This window comes from Falco punctatus (assembly GCF_963210335.1).
Source record: "Falco punctatus genome assembly, chromosome: 6".
NCBI classification, from domain to species: Eukaryota; Metazoa; Chordata; class Aves; order Falconiformes; family Falconidae; genus Falco; species Falco punctatus.
In genome coordinates, this window is record NC_137585.1 from 16,336,903 (window position 1) to 16,362,374 (window position 25,472).

Genomic DNA, 25,472 nt, shown 5'->3' on the forward strand with positions numbered 1-25,472 from the left:
CAAATACAGCACACTGATGCTGCTACAGCATTTCCTGGTACAGTAACAGTAACTATCATTGAGCTGCTCTCAAATTCTCCCCAATTCCCCTTGTTGGAACAATACTTTGAGAAAGTGGAGATTCATCAATATTAAAGACTACAGCATCTATTATTAGCTGTGATGTAATACTGTCAATGTAATTTTCAGAGACAGCAAAACAACAGCTTTTTATACTATGGAACTATAACTTCGATTAAGGACTGCTGAATTAAGTTGAATGACTCTTACATAAAAAACCCCAAACAACTGTTTCTGTTCTTAATGAATTATTTAATACATTTAAAAAGTGGTATTTTTCAGCTTTCCCCTGAGGTATGATGGATGCAGGGACAAAAAAGGGTTGACAGCAAGGAGAAGATTCAGGTTCACTTTTCTTGCTGCCAGCTGTCACAGCAGACGTACCTTCTTGGTTGAAAGAAGGCTGTTGAAGGCTGCTCCATGCTCTCTTCTGCTGCCGAATGTATTGCTGTGCCAGGAAATTTCCACTGCATGTGACTGATGGAAGACACGCTGCATTTTACCACTGCTTTCATAGTTAAACTAGGGACTATTTAATAGCTCCAGTTATATTAATTATTAAACTTAACTGTTTTTTTTTGTAGTTGCATCCTTGAAACGGAGCCTATTACCGTAGGATGATCTAGTAAATCATGTTTATTCTATTCAGATTACTTGGGGAATTAAGGCTCTTGGGGAATATAGATTTGTGTCTGTTACTTGCTGTATACCAGCATACTGCAAACTGCATATTTCAATTACCATCTTGATGGATCTATTTTTTTAATATGTAATTTGTCTTACAGAATGAATTATTTACCTTTATTTTTTCTTCAGAGACTTTTCAAATTTCTGGAGTTCATTAAGTAATACCTTATTGTTTTATATTGAGTCTATCACAAAATGTCAGTAACCTTAATATCTTATCAGGCGTTTTAACATCATCTCTCATTTTGGAAGGAATTTTGTATGCAGGCATCAGGTTCTCTACAGGCACTAATGCTGTGACTTCTTAGGTAGTATTTCTCTCACCCAGTTTTCACTGCAGGTTATAGTTGATCATTTTGGAGGAAAATTTGCACACTTCCTCAACAGTATCAATACAAAAAAAAGCTATTCCTACGGCCACATGGTGGTGGGCCTCTTGGCACCTGACGTGCTTCAAGGGGACTTCAAGGGGACTTCAGCTTCAGCATCTGAGGTGACCCTGGGGGTTTTTTTAGGTATTCTGGTAACATCCAGGCAGGTTTTGTCATGCTATGACCTTCCGTAAACCTCCGTTTACTCATGATCAGATGTTTATCAGGGACTTTTTTACTGAGGAAGGGGCAGGCCGAGGCCACAGAGGCTTAAAGATCAAAACGGCCCCGGGCCCCGCAGTCCGGTTTCAGGACCCTCCCGTCACGCTCACAGCATGCCCCTTTCCTTCGGGGCCTGCGGCGAGCCCCGGGCCCGCCAGCACCCTCCGCACCCCTCCTCCCTCGCAGCGCGGCTGCCAGCCCAGCCCCCAGCAGGGTAGCACGCCCAGGCCTCCCCGCCGCGGACACAAGATGGCCGCCGGCCGCGCCGGGATGTGCAGCCCCTCGCGCTCCCGGGGCGGGGCCGCTCTGCGTCTCCCTGGCAACCGAGCACCGGCCGCCGCCTCCGCCCCGGAAGTCCCGCCCTCGGCGCGTGGCGGTTGCTAAGGAGCGGCAGCGGAAGGGGCGGGGGCAGGGCGCTGGCCGGGGCCGCGCCGCGAAGCCACCGGCGGGGGCGATGGGAGCGGTCGGTGGGGACGGCTGGGCGTGACGGGGAGCCGCGGCCGCCTCTCCGGCGGCAGGTGAGCGCGGGGGCGCGGGTTGCGGCGTCCCACACTCACGGCGCTCGACTTCCCTTCCCTTCCCTTCCCTCCCCTCCCCTCCCGGGACTATCGCGACAGCTGAAGATTCCTGTAGGATCGCGACGCGTCCGGAGAGATGGAGGGGGGAGGTAGTCGTCTCGTCCAGCTTCCGCTCTGGGACGGGTGGCGGCAAAGCCGGTCGTGGTCGGCCTCTTCGTGCGGCTGTCGCGACATGGCGCGTCGCGGTGCGGGTGAGGCGTTGGTGCAGGCCCGAGCCCGGCTGCCTCCCCCGCGGCGGCTGCTGCTCCCTCGGCCCCGCCAGCCCCGCGGTGCGGCCTCTCGGCCCGCGGCTCCTTTCCATCCCTGACGGTTTGGGAGCCGCTGTGGCAGGGTCTCCCGGCCTCCCCTGGCGGCACAGCTGCGTCAGCCCAGCGGGATCTTGCAGTGATTGCCTTCATAACGAACCGCAGTTACGCTTTCAGCTGCTAGAAGCGAGCAGAGCTCGTCAGACACCGGCACCGCTCACTGGTGCTTGGTTTTGTGGTGTGGAAAGGTGGCCCGTGAGCAGCACGGGTAGCCCCGGCAGTGGCGGTAACCACAGCCAGGATGCCTTTGGATCTCACCATCACCTCATGAATTTGTGCCAGGCAGGAGACCCTTGGATGAGGCTGCTGCCAGCCGCCCTTACGTGTATGTGCTGCCCCTGGGACCAGGCTGGGTGGCAAAGACAGCGTTTCGGGAGGCGTCAAGCCTGCTGAGCCTGTACTGTGTACTTGCTGTCCCCCAGTAGGAGGTCTGGTGCTCTGGGAAGGATTTGACTTACTGTACCCTTACCCTGCTGTACAGAGGCTGGGGCTGTGTTCTGCAGGTCTTTTGACATTGACAGAACCTAAGGATCTCAGCTGAGCAGAAGTTTGAATGCATGGTTATCTCATGCAATCTCATCAAGTTATCTAGAATACCTAATTGCAGATTGAAGGGTTTCTGTAGAAAATTTATTGTATAAAAATTATATTATTGAAAATAAGAAGATTTTGGTACAACTTAATAAAAGTTGGTTTTTATGGCTCCTTGTTTGTGGGTTTCAGTAATCAAATTATATAAAATCAGGAGTTTTATTTACAGGACAGTTAAACATCATCTGAGATTATCAAACTGTCCACATAAACTAAGGACTAATTTTCAGTCTGCTGTTGTATTGCTATCTTTTCAATCCTCCTGTAGTGGGATGGATCTATAATACCTAAAGTTCCCAAAACAGGAAAATAATGACACTCTTAGAATTTTTCTTTTTTTTTCCCCAATTTTTAGCTTTGGTTTGGTTTTAGCTCACCTTCCTGTGTGCGAGTCCTCTGTTGAATTGTCTCTGGCTTCTGAAATAGAACAGTGCCGTCTGTGGGTGTCAGCATAACTAGTCGTGGAGCAGTCCCACCTGCTACCACAAAATCCACTTACAGGATCAGTACATGCAGTCTTTCAGGGTTCCTTGCCATAGGATGTGTAGCATGCGTTGAAATCTCTTTATAAAGCATCCACTAGAAAGGAAGCTGTGACAGCTGTTGCATGCCAGGGTAGAAATGAGGTTGCATCATTAGAAGTGCTGGCAAAGTAGCCCCTGCTTGTGGCAGTGCACTCAGTCTCTTAATCTTTGCCAGGCGGCAGCTACGTGTGTCTATAAAGAAAGAGGCACAGGCAGCTACATTTGTCTGATGTAGTATTTCTGGAAGAACAAGCCCTGAGGGCAGCTGTAGCTTGTGTACTAAGGCTGCTGGAGCTAGGCACACTTGGGAATTAGGGAGACAGATCAAGGAGTCACATAAGAGAGAAATGGGTATAGCTTTGGGGCTGGGTGTTGGTAAACCTAATGCGGTAGCTTGGACATGTGGATGGCAAGTTTTAAGGCCTTTTGAAAATTTTATGTTGTGTTCTGTTAATGCTATTGTAGCGTATAACACATTTCCTTTTGAAGGGGTGATCCTGTTCCAACAACAAGATGGTGTGTGGTACTAGTGAGTCACTAGTTGTGAATCATACATACTTCAATACAAATAAATGGGTCCCTTTGTTTCATTTATGTTTGTTTTGGTAGTATCTGGAAGCCCCAGAGAAAGATCATGACCTTGCAGAACCAGGTGTTGTATAAGCACGCACAAAAAGGCAGACCCTGAGCCTTCATATACTTTCTTCTGTCTATTTAAGCTTGATTTCAACTTTTTTAACCAATGTGAATAAAATTGCGTGTCTAAAACTCTTTAAAATTAAAGTCTAATAGTAAACATTTCTGCCTTGTGGAATTTGGCAGTTGAAGCAGTTTAGGAAGGAAAAGGTGGAGCAGTATGTAATGGGCTATGCCTCCCAGAACGGTGGCACTGTGGGGGTGTTAACTTGCTGGCAAATGTACATCTCCATATCTAGTCCTGGAAACTGAAGACTCCTTGAATTCCAGTCCAGTGACTTAGTTGCAGAAATTGTATTAACTACATTCATTACTTATTTGCATTAATTATGGCACTGCATTAGTAAAGGTGATTTGAAGTTTTAATTGACTTTTCAGTGGAAAATCATATGGAGAGGGAGCAGTAGATGGGGTGTGTGTGTGTGTAACTGTACCCTCTCCCACTCCCTTGCATGGGAATCTGCTTTTGGCTCAAAGGGATTTTCTTTTTGCACTTTGCACTTCTCTGCAGCTGGTTTCCATGAAACATAACTGAAGATTCACTAGGCTGCAACTGCAAAACTAGTTTGTGGAATGAACTGCAGAAAGACTAAACAGCAACACTGAGACAGCTTATGAGAGCTGTCTACCCTTGACTTTATCAGTTATTATCATTTGCCCATGAATATGTTAGCTTGCTTAATATTGTATATTAATTCAAGCCTAGCTCCTGGGAGGCTGGACTTCACCACTTAGAGATGGGGTAAATAGGTTCACTGTGTAGTGTTCTGTCCACATCAACTGGCTTCTAGGCTTTTGTCTCTAGGCTATGTATGCAGAAAGGATTACATGCTTTAATTCATGTTTCTTTGCCCACATATTCATTGATATTACATTAATGCACGATATGAGGCACCGTGTGAAGGGAATTTCTCCAAACAGCCCTTGTAAAGGAGGGGTGCAAGTGTGTGAGTGCCTGCTGCTGATGCACTTCAGAGAGGTAGCAGTTGTGGGTGCTGGGCTTGTCTGCACTCCTTCAGTGCATTTGCTGTGCATTTCCCACTTTGCTAGATTTGGCTGTCTTTCTCAAAACAAAAGCACAAGGATATAGCACAATGTGTCAGAGGATTGACAAAAGTAATCTGAGCCCCCAGAACAAGACTGAGTGAGTTGAGTGGAGGGTTATCAAGGTGTTCAGGGACCTGAAGAACTTGTCTGGTGAGGAGAAGCTGGGGGAACTGTATTTCTTCAGCCTGGAGAAGAGTTGGCTCTGGGGTCACATGATAGCTGCCTGCCTGTACCTATGAGGAGGTTATAAAACAAACAGATCCAGGCTCTTAAGTGTGGGAAGGGTAGGAGGATGAGAGAGAGAACAGGCGTAAGCTGAAAGGGGAGAGGTTCAGAATATATGAAAAAATACGTGGAAAAAAAATACTTTCCCCCATAAGGACAGTCAAGCAGTGAGACAGGACACCCAGAGCAGTGGTGCTATCTCTGTCTTTGGAGGTTTTCAAAACGTGGCTGGATAGAGCAACCTGGTCTGACCCCATAGCTCACCCTGCACTGAGCAGGAGGCTGGGCAAGAGACCTCCTAAGGTGGCTTCCAGCCAGAGTGGTTGTGTGTGATCCTAACAGGAAAGGCTGATCTGGACAAGTGAGAAATCTAATGTAGAAAGTGACATCTAGGTGTCATGAGTTGAAATGCAGCTTGTAAGCGCTGTTCTGACAACCTTAGGTTTGGGAAATCCTGTTGTCAAGGGTTTAATGATACCAGTTTATCCATATCTCCCCCATCTAGAGCAGTACACAAAATCATGGCTGCATGTAACACAGAGAAGATAACATAAAGTTGGTAATGTTACTTCGGTTCCCTTCCTTGTGGTATATCTTGACAGAGCATGTGAGGGATTTCTCTTGGAAATATTTTTCTTCTTTTTTTTTTCTTTTTCTGCAGTCACTAAGTGATCCATATGAACTCTCCTACTTCAAAACAAAGCAAAAAAAGTATATGCATGTTAAGTCTTGGTTAAAAATAATAAACTGTCTGTGCTCTACACTTGGTTTTGTAAACATTACCTGGTAAGTGTACGATAGTAATTTCTGTCAGTGTATTTAAGGCGAGTGTTAAAGGTCCTTGTAACTAGTATTCTTGTTTGCAGTTGTCTAGTTGACAAATGCAAGGTTTCAGTCTGAACCTAAGATGTTATTTTCCTTTAATTTTAAATTTACTTCTATCATATTTATGTTAAAGTGCTTTTTAGATGCCACTTTTCTTCTGCTTTGACTTTCCTGGTTTCTATTCTCTTGTTTTCAACTTAACGTCTTTAAACTTCTCTTTATTACAGGTTGATTCTGCTTTAGGATAATGGCAGGAAAAGTAAAGTGGGTAACTGACATTGAAAAATCTGTTCTAATAAACAACTTTGAAAAAAGAGGCTGGATTCAGGTGGCAGAAAATGAAGACTGGAATTTTTATTGGTAAGTACATTAAAAATACCGATTTCTAAATTTGTGAAGTGTTTTAATATCTTAGGTTAATGTCATTAATAATATAACAAAATGCATATTGAAAAGTGAAAGACGCAGGAATTGCCACTGATTTACTGCAGTGCTCCTAAGAGTGTAACGCTGTTTCGTTGCTTCTGTAATTTCTTAGGCTGTTGCTGGCCTACTGTGTAGATTTGCAGTGGTAGATTCCTGTATCTGTGCAGGCCTGCTAAAGTCGTTGGGGTTCCTCAGGGCAGAAGGTCCCATCTGCATGGATCTATTCCCATGCTGCTGATCTCATGTATCTTTGTAGTTTGCCAAAGGTTTTGTCAGGGAGTGGAAAGTCAGTGACCTAGCAAGATATCGATCACTTCTGGGAATACCAATTGTAAAAAGCCTAGGGGAAAGGCTGTGCTCAGTGGTTTTTTTGCTTTGAAATCTGATACCTGATTTTATTTCTTTTTATTTTGTTGTATGTAGTAAGCAGAATTTTTCCTTTACTGTTGGAGGGGATTTGTGGTGTGAGTGGAATCTTTCAATATATCTTTTACTAAAATTTTCTGACACCATTAGGGAAATAATCCAAGAGTACACAGTTCCAATATATGATAAAATATTCTTTTATCAGTGTCACAGAGGCTTGCCCTCTTACCAGAGTCTAGGCTCCTGTAACAAAGGCCTTAAGCATGGTACTTGACTTCTCCTTCATGATGATTTATATGCAGACTCATTATTCAGCGTTTCAATACTGAGAGTGATTGTGCAATTAAACCAAGAAAATGGTGAAAGGATGAGAGTAAATAATCTAGCTTTTTATTTGACATTTGTCTAATATAAGATGGTGAAATGCTGTCCTAGAATGCAGTAGTCCATTAATTGGCAGAAACAATACTCTTCAAGTAAACCAAACAATTTAAATTGTCTCTTTCAAATACGACAGAATGGCAGTTTGTGCTGCCAGTTATACCCTTTGTGAACCACTTATTTAAATGGGTAGGAATCTAGTAATCTGCTCATGCTTTTGGAATGTGGTTGGGGGGAGTGGGGGAACAGGGCACTCATGGAAACTGTTGTGTGACTGGTTGTTTTGTTTTGTTTCTTTTTTTTTCCTCCTGAAGTGATAATGTAGCCGATTGTGGCATTCAGGAAATAAATTTCCAGTGTGAGACATCTAATACAGAAAATTCTTCGTATCTATGGCCCTGCTCTTATCTTCTGTGAAAAAATGAAGTATATAACTGGATTTGATAACTTTGTCACTTCAGCCCTCTGATCTAGCATTTACAGGTGTTTTTAGCAAGATCTCTAAGCATATGAATTGAAAACAGTGATTCAAAGTCCTTTACAATCCAAATAGCAAGGTAGTCAGTAGGAGGTTGTTTTTGTGGCTTTGTTTAAGAGGAAAGCTGGGTTTCCAGAGAGTGAAGTAACAGAGAGTAAGAAGGGTGCTTCTGTAGCATTTGGGTGCACATCAGTCATTTTTAGGCCCTGCTGGGCCTTGACCTGTCTGTCTGTCAACAAGCTGCAGTCCAGTAGGGCCAAGTTGTCATCTTCCTTTCCTCACTTTCTGTGTCAGTTTCAGTAGTAGTAGAGACTGGTATAACCTCTGGCAGGATTTCATTGGTTTTTCTAATAGAAGTTTAGGATATGTTGGATTGTCGCTGCAGTAAAATATTGTACTATAAAGAGAAATGAGAGGGAGAAAAGATGAGGTGAATGTAACAAATATTTCAACTTTGTCCTCCTGAATTGTTTTTCTTGGGAGAAATCATTTGGCATCTGTTTTTGCTTTCAGGATGAGTGTACAAACTATCAGAAATGTTTTCAGTGTGGAAACTGGTTACCGTCTCTCTGATGACCAAATTGTCAATCATTTCCCAAACCACTATGAGCTGACCAGAAAAGATTTGATGGTAAAAAATATCAAGCGGTATAGAAAAGAACTTGAGAAAGAAGGAAGTCCTCTTGCAGAAAAGGATGAAAATGGGAAATATATTTATTTGGGTATGTGGTTCTCGTTACAGCATTAATCTTTTTTCTTACATAGTCAGTAACCTGGAATTGACCTAGCTTTTCTGTGCATAAAGCACTGAGCCTCTGAAGCATTAGAACATTAAAGTGACTATCTTGAAACGCTCTGTCGCTGTCAATTAAATGCAGTGCACTTTACCTAATATTTTTGCTGTATTCTGCAAACCTAACAGCTTTTTCTCTCTGTCTCCTCCTTTTCCTTCCCCTCAAATCTGCCATTAGAGAGTACAGAAAACATAAGAGTAGAGAAAGTGATAAAAACAGTAGTAGTGAACATTTCATATGAAATACTATATTTTCAAAGCTCTTCACAAACCTTGCTTTGAAGAATAATGGCTAATATTTTACAAATTAAAAGGGAATAGAGGGGATGCCAATAGTTCGGGGCATTTGTTTAAATTTGTTGAAATTAGACACAAAGCAGGAATAAAAGATTGAACATTTCTGTTTCCCTGTCATTACCACAGCACTAAGGCCCAATTCCTCCACTGTGTACTAGCTAGTATTCAGCAGAATTCAAGAAGGAGCACAAATCCTGTTTGTGTGCATGGAAGTCATATTTAGACTTAGTTTTGTAAGTAGTAAGGTCCTTAAAGATGACTGAACTTAACAGTGCAGCATTAGCTGAAGCAACATTGGCTGAAGTGATAATGAAATTACTGTTTTTAAATGTAAGAGTACAAAAATAGATTTGTAACTTGGCTTTTTGTTGTTGAGGGGGAGTCTGGAGGAGAGGTTGGTTGGGATTACAAAATGGGTTTGTTCTGATTTTGGGGTAGGGGGTTTAAATTGTTTTGAAGAGGGAACATTGTGGGATTAAGGTACTTTGCAATGAGAACTGTGGTGAAACCAAAGGGCTCTGGAACGTCAAATGAGACAGGGTTGGTATTTTTTTAATTCAAAAGGAAAAATCCATTATCTGAAAATCTTATATAGGAGCGAAAATTAAAATAAACTTTTGCAGAAAGGCTCTGGACAGCACTGAATGAACTAACGCTTCAGAGCAGAAATTTGGGGGAAGTAATGACTGCTAGAAAATAAAATAAAAAGCAAAACAAAACAAACACCATCACCTGCTGCCAAAAAAAAACCCAAAACACCAAACCCAAACCAAACCAGCAATAGATCAGGAATGAGGAGACTAAAGTTATTTTGGAGGTCAGAAAGCACTGGAGTGAAACAGAGATGGGGATCTGTTGGGTTGATTTACATCTTGGGAAAGTGAAGTGAAAGCACTGTTCATCTGTGTAAGAAAGAAGCAGTTTTATATGGATGGAAATGAAGATAATCTGACAATAAAAAGCAAGAAGCCCTTTTCTTTAGATTTCAGTAAGCAGGGTAATACTGATCGTGGGAGCAAATAAGAATGACTAATGGGAGGTACATGGAAATAAGAAGTATCACATCCAAAGGGGAAGCAACATCAATGTTCACATTTTTGCATGCACAGAGGATGACAAGGTGGTTAGCAGAATAGTAAAAGCTTGACATGGGAAATTGAGAAAGTTTGATAAAGTTAAATTGGAATGGTATGTGGTACTCTAATTTCACAGCATATAAACAGAAGAAGAAAACATTCATGTGAAATAAAATTTATTAATCTTAGCAGCATTCAATATTTTGCAATTGTTTAAGTTAAAACTAGAATTTAAATGAGATAAAAAGCAACACGAGTGTTAATGAAGGTGGATCATGCCAGACTGGAAAACTGAAAAGACAGAATTATTTTTTTTTAGTCTGTGTGTCACTAGCCTTTTCAGATACAGTGTCCCTAATTGTGCACTGTTTTTTTTTCTTTAACTCAGATTTTGTTCCTGTTACTTTTATGCTTCCTGCCGATTATAATCTGTTTGTTGAAGAATTCAGAAAAAATCCCTCCAGCACTTGGATTATGAAACCTTGTGGCAAAGCTCAAGGAAAAGGAATATTTTTAATAAATAAACTCTCCCAAATTAAAAAATGGTCTCGAGATAGCAAAACATCTTCGTAAGTTCTTAACCCAAACCCCTTATTGTGCTTTCTGTAATCAGGTGAACCACATCAACATGCTAATTGTGTGATGCATGGGAAAAATATTCCAATATTATTGCTTTGTCATTATATAGTTAGTTTTGCATTTAATCTCAGTTATTATCTGACTTCCTCCTTCAAGCACATTTTAATATGAGTTGTTTTCATATGAGGAGGTACAAAGAACTGTTCGGTTAACTATTCTTTATTAAAATACTTTCAATGTTGTTGGGGGGAAAAACTGCACAAAAATAATTGTTTTGCTTCATTGTATTAAGTAACAGGAAACCAGAGAAATCTTAACCTAAGAAATTTCAATAATTATTTTACTTAATATATATTAAGTCACTTTTTAAATTAGTACAAAGGAAGAATGCATTTATATGAAATAAATAAGTTATCCATTTAGAGCACAAAACAATACACCTCATGTTGGTGATCTACTTCCAAACGGATGAAACAGGTTAGCAGTCTATATTTTTCTCTGACTAGTAAAAGTTTTGATCATGCAACCAGTGTTAGTTTTTTTCCCTGTTGTAAAGTGACTGGCTGAATATCACTTGAGGTTGGTTTTTGGGGTGTTTTTTGCGGTTTTTTTTTTTACTGTTTGACTTGGAATCTGAATAATGTCACAATCGGAAAGTTATCTTAACTTTTCACAGTGGTTTTCAATTGCCCACCAAGTGTAAATACAAATATTTCAGGCATATAAGACCTTGGCTAATGAAGGTAATGTACTAAGTACTCTTTGCTTGTCTGAACCATGCCAACCTCTAAATGCTTTCCAAGGAAAAGACTGGTTTGTAGACCTGCATTTTGAATGACTCGGTCAGCTACCCTGTTGACTTCAAAACTGAATTTAAGTGGTTAATTGATCTTATTTTATCCATTTAGTATTTTTAACTTTTTTGGTATGTGATATCTGATGCCAAGTGTGTATTATTAACCACTACAGCATGCTATGTCTTGGCAAAAATGCAAGATTTCAATCAATCCAAAATTTACAGACTGCTTCTACAGAAAAAAGAGACTTTACCAGATCATATAGGTGCAATTGTCACATTCTGGAACGTGATTTGTGTTTTTCAGGTTTGTATCTCAGTCTTCCAAAGAAGCCTATGTGATTTCTCTCTATATCAACAATCCATTACTTATTGGTGGAAAGAAATTTGATCTTCGCCTATATGTTTTAGTGTCTACCTATCGTCCACTGAGATGTTACATGTAAGATTGTATATATTTGTATTTTGTTCTGAGACAATGTTTAATGTAATCAAAATAATGTTGCGCTTGTTGCACAAAGAAGTTTAACATGTACATGGTATCCTAGGATGCTCTTTTCCTTATTTCTTATTGGGGTTTAACACATGTTAATGACTTTTTGCATTTAAGGTATAAACTTGGATTTTGCCGGTTTTGCACAGTAAAATATACACCAAGTACAAGTGAATTGGATAACATGTTTGTACATCTTACAAATGTTGCCATTCAGAAACATGGGGTAAGTGTACTGAGTTCTTAGGTGCTCTTTTGTAGCAAGACTGATTTTCTGAAATTAACCCAAAAACTTGGAATAAAAAGGTTTTATTTGTCATATTCTTCATCATCTTGCAATTAAAATACTTCAGCTTGAACTTACAAATAAATTTTAGAAGACTGTAGATCAAAAGTGTGCAAGATGATGAGCTGCAGCTCTGTAATAGACTCTGGTATCTTCAGTATCGACTTGCAATAGTTGAAAGCAGGGGTTTTCTTCAAGTCTTCTGTCATTTAAATGCTAATATGCTCACTGAAGAATTGATTCTGTGAGCAGTGGAATTAATGAAGCCTGGTTCCTGTGGATTTGTATTTTATAATAGCACTTTAATAGTGGCTTCCTGATCTCTCCTTCCCCCTCTCTCCCATGCAATTAATTCAGCTTTTCTATTTCCAGCACTTATTCAGCTTTTTCCTGTTTCCCCACCCACCCTCACCTTCCTTCTGTGGGTAAGAAAGGGAATGTGCAGTTGCAGTCATGGAGAGAAATGCTTGCTAACTGGCCAGCTGGTGGCTTTCCCTTGAATGGACAAAGATGGAGTTCTGCCTGCAGAACAGTTCTGTCCTGTAATTTACCATTGATGTTCATAAGACATGTGGAAACCTGATAGCTTTGACAGCACTTCCTTATGTCAAAATAGGCTGAAATTCACCAGTGGAAGGAAAGGCTAGTGGGTCAGGGGTGACACGAACAGATGGGCATACACTATCCCTGCCCAAGCCTTGTTTCGTCAGGGAATCCACTTGATGATGATGACTGTCCCTTGTGCGTTTTTAGCGGATGTCTGTGATTTATAAACCATGCCTCTGTTACAGTAATTAAAACTCTATTGTTGCACTTCCTATTTTCATAGATTTTATTTTAAGAGTATGGAAAATAAATGTGTTATGTACATACACGCATACACTCATGCATATATATTCATACGTGTATACACACACGCACACAAAAGATACATATAATGTGTATTAAATTGCACCCTTGCTATGTGCACCTTGTCTGTTACTGTTCTGTAAGATGTGCAGCATAACAGAACTGTTTTTACCTGGATATTCCTGTAAACAACGATGTGAATTATAAATGTCACTTATGGTGGTAGTTATAAACCAGGGTAAATCTCAAAATGTGGCACTTTTCAGTACTACAAATGTTTTCTTGCTCAGGTGCTGGTTTGTGAAATGCATCAAATGCATTATGGTTTGGCAGGGCACACACAATTAGTTGTGGTGAAAGCAGATCCCATACAACTTAGAGCATAAATCGTGGTGCTGTGGCCAGTAGCAGTGAAGAGGTGAGGCAGGGGATATGTTGCCTATCCCATTATTACACACCCTTTTATCTTCTCTACCACTTAAAGAATGGCTTTCAAGATTTCTTCCAAATATAAGTAAAATAGCGGTGAGGTCACTTTGAAAGAAGAAAGGACAATTAGAAATGGTATAGAATCAGAAGCTTAAAAATGTGGACTCATTACTAGAGTATTTGAAAAACGTCTTATGAATTCTGAACCACTAATGTCTGTTGGGTTTTGCAGAAAGAAGTGAGAGAAGCTTAATGTAAAGCCACTCCCTCCATCCTGTCTGTCCTTCTGCTTTAAATGTGTCTGTAACTTTGGGGGCACTTAGGCTGTACAGTTTTAGAAGAACCTATTTTGAACGGTCAAGTAATTTATCAAAATTATGATGAAGTCTGGAAAAACTCTTGAAGTTCTAGCTATTAACCTCTAGTCTAAGCCCCATGTGGACCGTAGAGTGTGTTTGCACCCTACAAGCTCATGGGAAAATGTCTTTATTGACTGGCACACTTTCCAAATTAATGGGGAGAGGGAAAGAGTAAAATAAGAGGGTAAGTCAGTATACCCATTGTAATGTTTGTATTGGAAAATACAGTTCTAAGTCATTATTCTGCATGTGTACTGCATGTGTAATACAAACAAAACAATAGTAAGTCTTCTACTTAATTATTTTCAGTTACTGATCTTCTGTGTAGCCTGTAATATTCTACTTTGGTTTAGTATTTTAATTAAACAGCTGTGATTGTGTAAAGCTCTAACCAGTTGCAATCTCTTTTGATTTGAGTACTTGTTCTGAAATGCAAAGAGGGTTGAAATTTTTATCTCTGTTCCCTTGCTGGAATCTGGTCTCAAGAAATTCTTTTCCATGCAGCAAGTCCTGAGAACCATGTTTCAGGTCTTTATTCGTACAGTTTGGTTTTCCAAATTTACTAAGGGAAGAGCTGTAGAAAAAGCCTAAAAATAGATAGAGGCTTCTCTGACCTTGTCTTAGAAGATGACAGGTTTTGTTCCTCTGATAATTTTTCTGCTTTAGGCATTCTGTGTTTTATAATTTAGCAGGCATGCAATAATTAATTTTTAGAAATGCTTAGAACCTTTTTTTAAGGGACAAAGCATTTGTCCTGAGAATTATTCAAGAGCATGTGTCTTTTCATCAGTAAGAATACCCTCAGTTTGCTATTGTCTTTCTGTTTAAAGAGAATATAGTGCAGAGCCTTGATAGCCTCTGAAAAGACAAATATAAGTTAACCTCCTTTTTATCCTGTTCTGTTTCAGTAGCATTTAGTGTTTTTTCTATATCAAAATACTGAATGACTTGAAAAAATTAACCTTTAAAAATAATTCAGGTGTCACTTCACTGTCTTCTTGAATGTAACTTGTCAGTAGCACCATTAAGAAGACACAGTGTTTGCCTTTTGGGAAACAGATAAGTCACATTTTAAATAAATAAAGGCAGACAAGCACTTTCAGGTGCTGCATTTTTAAACAGCTAACTTTAGTGAAATTTAGCTATTTTTCACTTAATTATTTTCCCCTTATCCCCAGAGGAGGAAAAAGTTCAATTCTTTCCTGTCACATTTTAAAACTTATATTTCCATATCATAAATAACATTTAACGGTAAAACCATCAAAGTACCAGTTGCTTTTTTCTTCTAAGAAGGATATACTATTTGATTTGCAACGTGTGATGTAAACATATACTATAATAAAAACAGTTGTTTCTACAGAGAGCAGTTCAAAGTAAAGCTGAAGTTTTCATAAAGCTGTAAAATAGAGTAAAAAGAATTTTCTGAGTTTGTTTTTAGAGCAATACTTGAATGTAAGTATAAGTGGGTGCTTTTTTGTAAATGAAACAAAACTGCTGAACAACTTCAAAATCTTAGACTGAATTAACTCCTTAACTCTTCAGGATGATTACAATCATATCCATGGAGGCAAGTGGACAGTGAGTAACTTACGCCTGTATCTGGAGAGCACCCGCGGAAAGGAAGTCACAAACAAATTGTTTGATGAAATTCACTGGATAATCGTGCAGTCCCTGAAGGCTGTTGCAGTAAGTACAGTTCCTGGAACACTGCCAGCGATAGCGTTACGGCTGCAGGCTTCTCATAACCATGCAAGTGAGCTTGCCATCAAACCCTCTAAAATCTGCTCCCTGCGGTTTGAATGGTGGTGTTGATGCTGATTTCTGTAATTCTGTTATCTCTTGATTTCTCTGTGCTGAGTGGATGTGAATTGTGTGTGTGGGGGGGTGAGCTACCTCTGCATATTGAAAAAGTGAATTAATCTGTTTCCTTGAGGACTCTGTGAACTATCTAATATGACTTGATACTGCCCTTGTGAATAGTATTAAGGTCTGCCATGGTGTGTGATGTCATTGCAGCAATAACGTGTCAATTAAAAAATAGCTCTGGAGGACAATTCATCAAAGAAAACATAAGGCTATTAGTTCAGCAGAGTTACATAACTTACTTTCACCACTTTTATACACGAGTCAGATAGTTATCTTGAACTCTTATTTTAAAAAGGAGAAGTAGCAACCAGTCCTCTGCTTCAGTGACTTCCCAGTGTTTGGGTAGTATCCCATGATTAGATTAGAGAGCAGGTATCACTCTGTGGGTCAGCTGGGGTAACTGAAGAGTTCACCGGTGCCAAGGGTTGTCCTGTTCCCAAGTGCATGGTCCTGTCATCTCTTGTGGGTTGGTCCTGGCACCATCATGAGCTGAATCAGCTTACTCGCCCAACTGACAATTACTACCTTGTTTTATTGATGGGGTAGTGTTCTGCCAGTGTAATAAGCTGAATCACTTGACTGAAGGACCAGATGAACACCAGAATCAGCACAAGGAAGGACAAGGTCATGAAGCTGGGATCAGTGGGAGGCGGGGAGGCATGGCTTGACCGAGCCTCTGCTGTGCAGTCGTATTTGAAACCAGGTTTAAGAAGAAAAGGGATTTAACCCAAATGTTAGTATGACCTTTAAAGAAAGAGAAAAAGTGTTGAGAATTACTGAGCATGAAATGTTTTGGTCCTCTGTCTTTCTGACAGTGTAATGTAATGTAATGAGATGCTTGTTACTTCTTCCTCCTTTCACTCTCTGAAAAACTGAAAAGCTTTCCTTATTAGTCTAGGGGACTAACTATTAGTCTCACTAACCTGTTACAAAGGTTTCTTTAAAAGATCTGATGAGATTTGCGTAGAAAAAAATTCTTACTGTGCATGCTGCAAATGTTCAGCAGATGCTGGAAAACTACTGATTCTCTAGAGGATGTGCATCTAAGCACAACTTGGTCCTTGGTCTCTCTTGGCTTTTGAGATCATAGTTGACTTGAGCTAATTATAATTACAAAATGTATCTGGTGATTATTTGACCTTAAATTTCTGCATAGTTACAGCAGCAGAATAAAAGAAACATCTTTGAATAAGTCTCCTTTTTCTGAAGTTTAAAGAATTCACAATTATGTGAAGCTGTGTTACATAACTTTAAATCTTCCCGATTTCTCCTGATGCATGCAGGAGAAATATTTAAATATTGTTTAAATATCGTTATTTCTTTTGCAAAATATGAAAACACTTTTATTTTCTTGCTGGAAGCATAATGGAAAGTTAATGTAACTTAGTACATGGCATTAATGCAATCATTCATATTGAAATATTTATTTACAGCTAGGAAAAAGTTCAGGCAGTCCTGAACTTACTAGTTAGCAAGCTTGTATCGGAGTTACAACATTGAAAACTGTTGTTTTCATAATTCATAATGTAGTCACATGTGGTTTCTAGCAAACAAGATGTGTGATCAGGGGTACTTACAGAATCGTTGATTTTAATGCATGTTCTTATCTTTTGTTTGTTTGGTTTTTTTAGCCCGTAATGAATAATGATAAACATTGCTTTGAGTGTTACGGATATGACATTATCATTGATGACAAGCTTAAACCATGGCTGATTGAGGTAAGGTTACATGAAATACAGGGAAAAAATTCCCTTCTCATTTCAGAGGGTAAAACTTAAGCACATTTCAATGTAGTCTTTCCTCTTTTGAAACAGTATCTTTTGTTCCTCAGGTAAGTGGATTAAGAAAAGTGTTGGAAAGTAAAATAGACCATGTGATGACCAAGCTAGCTTGTGCTTTTGTTTCCTGTTTGTTTGGTGTTTCTATTTGTTTGTGGCTTTCTGTTTTGTCCTTTAAATCCAGTGCATCCATACAATCGGACTTCAGAGGCAGACTGAATGTTAGCAGCCTTATTAGATACTGTATCAGTAGCTGTTGGCATTGGCTTGATGGAGCATAATATAAAACTTAAGTTTTAAGTGCTATTACGGCCTTCATGTTGCAATTTGAGAGGAAAGAAAAGGGGCACACAAAGGATAATTGGGATATTTGGAAGGCTTGGGGGGTTTTCACATAAATTTCTCTTTAGTGTTTTAACTTTGAATCTGTACATTCAACATGAATTTCATCCAGGCCTCTTCCTTCTTAATCTAATTGAAAGTGGAAGATCAAAGGTAAATGCAATTTATAAAAAAAATAAATCTGCTTATGGTTCTGATACCACTTCTCCATAATAAATTTGGAACACAAGAGATACATTAAATGAACCCCAGTTTTAATTAAAACAAGGTGCATTGTAGGGCTTTGAATAAGAGCACATACATGTTTCTCTAGCTGACAGTTTAACGGTAGAACTCTGATTAAAAACATAAATAGAAGCTTTTTACCTAGAAGAAACCCACAGACTCCTAGATGTAACAGCTGTTGGAGTGAACTAGGCAAACTGTAAGCACTGAAATTTATGGAGTTTGTATCCATGTAAGCTTAGAAAATTAAACAAAAATCTGTGTCTTGTCTGATTATCTGTCATTTGTCTGGTGAATCTGGTCTCAATGAAAATCTTCAGGCTGACGCTGCAGACAGACAGTGGTGTGGTGCTTTTTGTTTTAAGTAAAACAAAAAATGCCCAGTGGGGAATTCCTTCCAGTGTCTGAAGAACTGAAAGACATGCTTTGAGACACTAAGTCTTAATTTCCCAGATAGTACATATAGTCATCACACATGCTGTTTGGAGAACTACATACCACTCAAAAAATTGATGCTGACTTTTTTTTTTTTCTTTTCTAGGTTAATGCTTCCCCTTCTCTTACTTCCAGTACTGCTAATGATCGCATCTTGAAATACAATCTTATTAATGACACACTTAACATTGCTGTGCCTAATGGGGAAATTCCAGACTGTAAATGGAATAAATCTCCACCAAAAGAGGTTCTTGGCAATTACGAAGTCTTGTAAGTTTTTTCAGTGTTCAATATAAAGGCAAATGCTTTTCAGTCACTTCACTTTTTTAATAGGTAATGTAGACCATAGAGCTAAGTTGAACTTCATGCTTATGTGAAAAATGGGCACCAAGTACCACTTCATTTTTTTGGAGCTGCAACAGCAGTGTTTGAGATGGGGAGTGCATTAAAGCAGAGTTGTCTTGTCTCATCTCCAGAGGGAGTGTTACTTGTCTGATAAGCCCCTGCCTGCACCTTCAGAGCTTCCAGCAGCTAGATTTGAGGTTTAGAGGCAAAGAGAGTGTTTGTCTTATACTTGTAGGACATTTAAGTATAATGAGTGTAATATATAGATGGTAATTAAATAGATACAATAGCTATTCGATAAAAAATATCTGATAACTCATTATTATTACATCCATGAATTACAGAAGCCAAGAAGCATAATTTCTATGAACGGAGAGAAAATTTTTAAATTCCCCAAGCTGTATTACAAAGAGAGAAATTAAGGAGACTGAGATCTTTATACTGGAGTGTCTGAAGGATTTATCTAGGATTGATTGGTCTTATGCAGAGGAACACTGATTTAAATACTATATTGATGATACAGTTTCTCATATTTTTTGAGAAAATGTTGGGATAGGTACTCTAGCAGTAGTGATACAATTGTTCAGTGTGTCAGGAATGTGGTCATGTACATTGTTGATCCACTAGTTCATACTGATCTTAAATACTCTTTCTATATGCTAGTAGAGGCAGTTAAATATGTGTTGTCTGAATTATGATTTAAGTTTTAATGAATGTTTTACACACAGTAGCTGCAAATACCTATACAATAGTGTAAGTATTATGACTGTTCTACAAAATATTGTAGTATTATCTTTTGATAATTATAATTATGCATCTATAGCAAATTTCTGCTTGGAATTTGCACAGCAGCTGAGAGGTAAGTATATACTGAGGTTATCTGAGGCCATAATGGGTTTAGATATTTAAAGAACTACTTTTCACTGTGGTTAAGTGTTACAAAATACATGTCATCAAATGCATTTAATTTAAGCACACTGTTGTTTGTTCACCTCATTCTTTCCCTGCTTGCTTTCTGATGCAACAGTGGAGGTTTTTAACATTGCAACTAACAATCCTCTGTTTGAAGCAATAGCTTAAGACTTTATTAAACTGCCAGCAGTCTGATGTTCCTGCTTAACAGCAGACCTATGCAGTGAGGAGAAATACAGAAGTACTTGGGAAATTTCGCAACCTTAAAATTTCACAGACTCAGGAGTTTGACCAAAGCTGCCAGATGGGCCCCTCACTTCAAGAGGGACATAGAGGTGCCGGAGTGTGTCCAGAGAAAGGCAACAAAGCTGGTGGAGGGTCTAAAGCACAAGTCTTAAGAGTAGCAGCTGAGGGAACTGGAGTTCTTTAGCCTGGAGAAGAGGAGACTCAGAGGAGACCTTATTGCTGTCTACAACTACCTGAGAGGAGGTTGTAGGCAGGTGTGGGTAAGTCTCTTCTCCCAGATAACCAGCAACAGAACAAGAGGAAACAGCCTTAAGTTACACTAGGGGAAATTTAGATTGGATGTTAGGGAAAATTTCTCCACTGAAAGGGTGGTCAAGCATTGGAACAAGCTGCCCAGGGAGGTGGTAAAATCACCATCCCTGGAGGTATTTAAAAAACAGTAGATGCGGCGCTTAGGGACGTGGTTTACTGGTGGACTTGGCAGTGCTGGGTTAATGGTTGGACTCGATCTCAAAAGTTTTTTCCAACCTAAATGATTTTATGGTTGTATGATTTGTTTCTTTTAAAAAGCAGCTGAAGATATTTCAGTTGATCTGTATTGTAACATCATGTGGTAATATATTTCCTTGAATAATAGCTGCATGTCAAACTATGCATGTGTAAACCAAAGTGTTGAACAGCTTGTATTAAATTTCAGTGCTAAATATTAAGCAAAATATAATATAGAGGACCCACTTTTATTTGTGTATTAAATAGCAGGACAAGGCATTGAACGGGTTATCTTGTTTTCAGATATGATGAAGAGATGGCACAAAGTGATGGGCCTGATCGTGACTTGCGAAGTCGTTCTGGGCAATCCACGGGAGTAAAAGGAAATCGTGCAAGAGATTCTGGAAAGCCCGTACTAACCACATGGAAGTGATAACAGAAAAAACAGCTGCACTCTTGGTAGGAGGACATCGTGAACAAAAATGCAGTTTTTTAATAAATTCCTCTATTTTGCTACATTGCATGTGGGAAATATTAAAAGAGGACAATACAGCTTTTGAGAAGAGGTGAAACAAACACTGTAAAACCAGGAACTGTACTAATATACACTGACTTGATGATTATTACAATAATATATAAAGTTTGGATATATATATTTATTTTGTGTATATATACACTTTGTATAAACTAATATTCTCTCAGTAATCATTAAGAATTTTCTTTATAAAGATGACAACTCAAAACATGCATCCTGAAAGAAACCCTTTGCTTTTCTGGATTTAATGTATTTCCTATAGTAGCCTGTCCCTAGCTCTTCCTATAATAAGTGAGCTGTGGATTCTGTAAAAGGCTGGTAGTGGTGAGTGTTAGTGTTGTCACAATGACACTTCAGATTCTTGTTAGTAAAAGATCAACTTAGAAAAAATATCAATACGTGGACTCAAGGCTATTGTCAGTTAATGCAGCTAATGATTTATAACCAATATCAAGAAACTGAAAAGCAACTTTTTCTATACGGAGGGGTTTTGTTTGTTGTTTGTTTTTTTTTAATTTCCTTCAAGTGTTTTGAGCTGCTAACTCTTTAAAGGTAGAAAGTTTCATGGACTGAGGGAGTGTTCCACATGGTATATTGATGCATTATTTCATTAGCCATTAATTTTTATTTCAAGATAATGCATGTCTGTGGAAAAACAGGCAGAACAACTACACACTGTAATAAATCTCATTGCTTGAAGCCAATGGTAAATCCTTATTTGCACCAGAACCTCTTCATGTGTTGATGCCTGTATATAAGTACAGTATCTGTATATTTTTGTATATTTTGTATGCACTACAACAAAAATATTATTGCACGTGGTAAGCTATTTCTGGTAGCGATGATAACAACAGCTGTGAAGATCAGCTACTAAATTGTATAAAGCAAAAGTTAAAAATAGGTACTTCAGTCTTCTAACAGCATAGCGTATAAATAAACTGGTTGGGTCTGTGATTGGCTGTTGCTTCCACTTGCTTTTCTACCCATTATTGGGTGATTATTTATAAATGTCAATATGCAGTTCTGGTTGTCTTTATTCTCCTTCCCCCTCCTCCCTTTTTTTTTTTTTATTTTTTTTGATGGTGTAGTACTGCAGAGAGAAAGATGAAGGAGGCTGCAAGTTGCAAATGTCCACGTAACCATAATACAGCCTAATCTGGATGCCACTAGTGCAGCAATACTCCATCTGCCTGCCACAGCAGGCTACGTGCTTTACCCTCCTACGTGGCAGGCCACTGAAGTGCATGCAAAGTAAACTTAACCTCTCCCAAAAGTTTTGAGTTCCTTGAACACGTAAACCAGACCACCTGCACCACCGAAAATGTCAGTCCTTTTCCTGCTTTTGAAAGTCCTCCTAGAAGAGGGCAGCTGCTTGCAAACTGGAGTCTTTGGGACAGTTGGTGCTGATGACTCTCAAGTCTGAACACAATCTGGCAAGAGCAGTTTGGGCTGGGGAGGGAGGGCAGACGTGGGCTGGGCTGACCAATATCCTTACACAGGATCTGGGATTCATCCTTGCAGTAAAGGATGTATTGCATGTAGACAGAATGAGTCACTCCAAGTGTAACCCTCATCTTTATTAATCTTCTATGTTCCATTAAAGTAAGGACAAAAATCCAACTGGCTCTCGTGTCTTCAGACCTGAATCTACAAAAGCATACTCAAGTTGGCTCTTGAAATACAGCTGAGAAAAGATGATTACTGTGGGGTATTAAAGCTCATCTGAATTTCAGGATTCATAGTTGTTGGGGTTTTGTGTTTGGTTTAGCTTTTTTTTTTTTTTCCTTCCTCAGTTCCCAAGTATGAGTCTTGCTTGTATGTTTGAACCTGGACAGTTAAGCTACTCTTAAGGGTATATGTGGTCAGATATTAAGTGTTGTTTTAATGATGTGATATTTAGTGAGCAGATGCTTCCAGCTTTACCCCCAGCTGCCTGTTGGGGGTAAAGTAGGAAGTGGTGACAGCCTTAGGAACTATGAGACTAGTAAATACTGTTTACCGTGTGGTCATGTTCCTTACAGACAAGCAACACAAGGATACTGTTGATAGAAGGAAAATGGCGCTTTCTTACACTTTTGTTTCCACTGCTTGTAATTAATTTCTTGTTCTGTCGTAACAGTAGCACTAGCAAGGATGGCTACAGTAGAATGATTACTCCTTCACTTTATCTTTATTCCTGTTTGTGCAGCCTATGCTGGCTGGACTTTATAGGGAAGAGGTATACTGAGAAATGCAGATTCTGGTAAAAAAGTCAACTTCACACTGTTACTTTTTGAGTATGTAGAAGTCCTAACATACTAACTGAGCTGCAGTAACTTTCAGTCTCCTTTTTGAGAAGGCTTAATGTGAAAGCAAAACCAGGTCTGGGTTATTAGAATTTATTGCAGTAGAAGCCCTTGGAGACTTAATCCAGGGGATACTCTTTAGATGTAATTTCACCATGAACTAAAAACTATGGTAGCATCTAAATAATCTTGTTCTTCCAAACTTGTTGGTAGGTGGTACTCTGTGTTGGCAACGGTGTCTTTTCAGCCAGGCAATGAGTTGCACTGGGGCCTCCAGAACACAGACATTGGCAAGTCAGGATAGGAATGGCACTACCTGTAATACTACTAATACTGAATATTCTTATTTAATTTTGGGGTTTTTTTCTAATGGCTTGGAAAGGGTCAACTTGTTTGAGCTTGTACTCTTACTACTCAGTATAGTAATGCATCTCTTCCTGTCTTGCCTTCTGAAAAATTGTCATCATGTTAAATCAGTGGAAATCTTACTATTGGTTTCAAAGAATAAGGATTTCTGTCCCAGTGTGTGGCAGATAGTGTTCAAAGCCAGGCTGGATGGGGCTTTGAGCAACCTGATCTAGTGGAAGGTGTCCCTACCCATGGCAAAGGGGTTGGAACTAGATGATCTTTATGGTCTTTTCCAACCCAAACCATTCTATGATTCTGTGGTTCACATACAGTATTTGCAGAGCAGTGTTTCATATGGAAAATATTTTTTCTAACAGTGCTATCAGTTTGAAACAAGCAAATCTTTTCCTCTGGCCAGTGTAGTATTGGGAAATCATATTTCAGACACTTCCCTTGAGGATGAAATATCTCTTTAAAATATCTAATAAATTATCATTACTACCTCAAAATCAAAATATTGAAGTATTACTAATTGGGAGGAGAAAAAAAGAAAAAAGCTCCGATAGGAATCCTTGTCTATGCAGTATTTAATCTCAGAACTAGAATTTAGACTTCCAGTGTTGATGTCCTATTTTATGCAGTTATATCTCCAACTATCGTATTGCTAGTAATTTCATCCTGCTGACCCAGACATGAATTCAGTAATGCAATGTTCTTCTTTAAAGAGCGAGAAGTCAAAGAGACTGCAGATAGAGACCCTCTCTTCCTGGTATCATTCCACTTTCTTTTTAAAAACAATAGACTACTGATTAGATACATCAGGCTGCTTTCTCCTCATTTGCTTTTCCAACAGGCTTTTTGCAGAGGTTGAAGTTTAAAGGCCTATACTGTATTTTCACTTTCAATACATGAAAAACCTACATATGCAAAGGGAGTTTTTAAGAACCAAAACTGAAATAAAGTGAAAATCTAGGTGACTAATACTGGCTTTCTGATTATCAGTAACAAACCAACCCAAACAAACCTGTAAGCAAGCAGAAAGTCTTCCTTTTCTGTGAAGAACTTGAGGCTTCAGGTAAGTAGAATGATCTTGATTGAGGAAAGGGTCATGTTCCGTGTTAGCTGGAATGAGAGCTTGCTCTGTGCATGAAGCAGCTTGCCTGCAGACTCAGAAACCGGAGGAAGACAAGGAAAAAAAAGTAGTCAAAGGTAATAATTCTGGGGGAGGAGGAGAGTTGTCTGTGGATATCACCCTGTGAGGTGCTTGTTTGTACATGGCCTTGAAAGGTAAAGATGAAAATCTGGTAAGGAGGAAGAAAAACTGGAAATGAAAACTTCAGTTGCCTGCTGAGGGATAAAATCTTAACTTTTCATTCCTGCATCCTTAACTAAATCTATTACTGCAGTAGGACAGAACTAATAGTACAAAGCAGTGTACAAGCTGGTCAGAGCCTGGGGCATGCTCTGCTACGAGATGGAGCTGAGGTGATCAGAGGGATGTGTATGCCACTTGGTGCATGCATCTACTATGGGAGTTAAGGGGACTTGACTAGAAGTGTGATGCTAACATGTATAGTAAAAGATGTTAAATGTCGTGTAGATGCTCTCATTCAATGTGAGGTAGCACTTTTTGCCAAAGCCTAGTTCTCCAAAAGATTAAAGACTGTTTTACCTCTGACTGAGAGGGTTTAAGTGGGCTTAAATCTGTGTGACTGCAAGCAGACAAGCTCCTAGTTCTTAGTAACTAACTGTGGCCCTAGGCCAGTTGTCCTCCACAGGTACCTAACTGCAGGATAAACTGTTTTGGCTTTCAGTGGAGCAAGATAAATCAGAAATAACAGTTCTCAAAAGTTCTGACTGTGGCTACTGTAATAACTTGCTGGGCAGAGCTAAAATAAATGTGCGTCTCAGTCCTAAAATACTGTTC

General features: G+C 39.4%; 1 protein-coding gene across 2 annotated transcripts; it reads left to right on the top strand.

Moving 5' to 3' along the window:
* The first annotated feature begins 1,736 nt into the window (after nucleotides 1-1,736).
* TTLL1 (TTL family tubulin polyglutamylase complex subunit L1) lies at nucleotides 1,737-21,866 on the top strand. 2 transcript variants are annotated; one of them, XM_080392844.1, is made up of 10 exons: nucleotides 1,737-1,858; nucleotides 6,359-6,491; nucleotides 8,296-8,504; nucleotides 10,337-10,517; nucleotides 11,631-11,765; nucleotides 11,934-12,042; nucleotides 15,282-15,425; nucleotides 17,237-17,323; nucleotides 18,492-18,655; nucleotides 20,681-21,866. In XM_080392844.1, exons 2-10 carry the CDS (start codon nucleotides 6,379-6,381, stop codon nucleotides 20,808-20,810), a joined length of 1,272 nt encoding a protein of 423 aa, XP_080248970.1. In that variant the 5' UTR covers nucleotides 1,737-1,858; nucleotides 6,359-6,378; the 3' UTR covers nucleotides 20,811-21,866. The 2 variants fall into 2 exon arrangements, with proteins under 2 accessions (XP_080248970.1, XP_080248971.1); XM_080392845.1 differs by lacking the exon at nucleotides 1,737-1,858 and adding an exon at nucleotides 1,938-2,007.
* The last annotated feature ends 3,606 nt before the right edge of the window (nucleotides 21,867-25,472 follow it).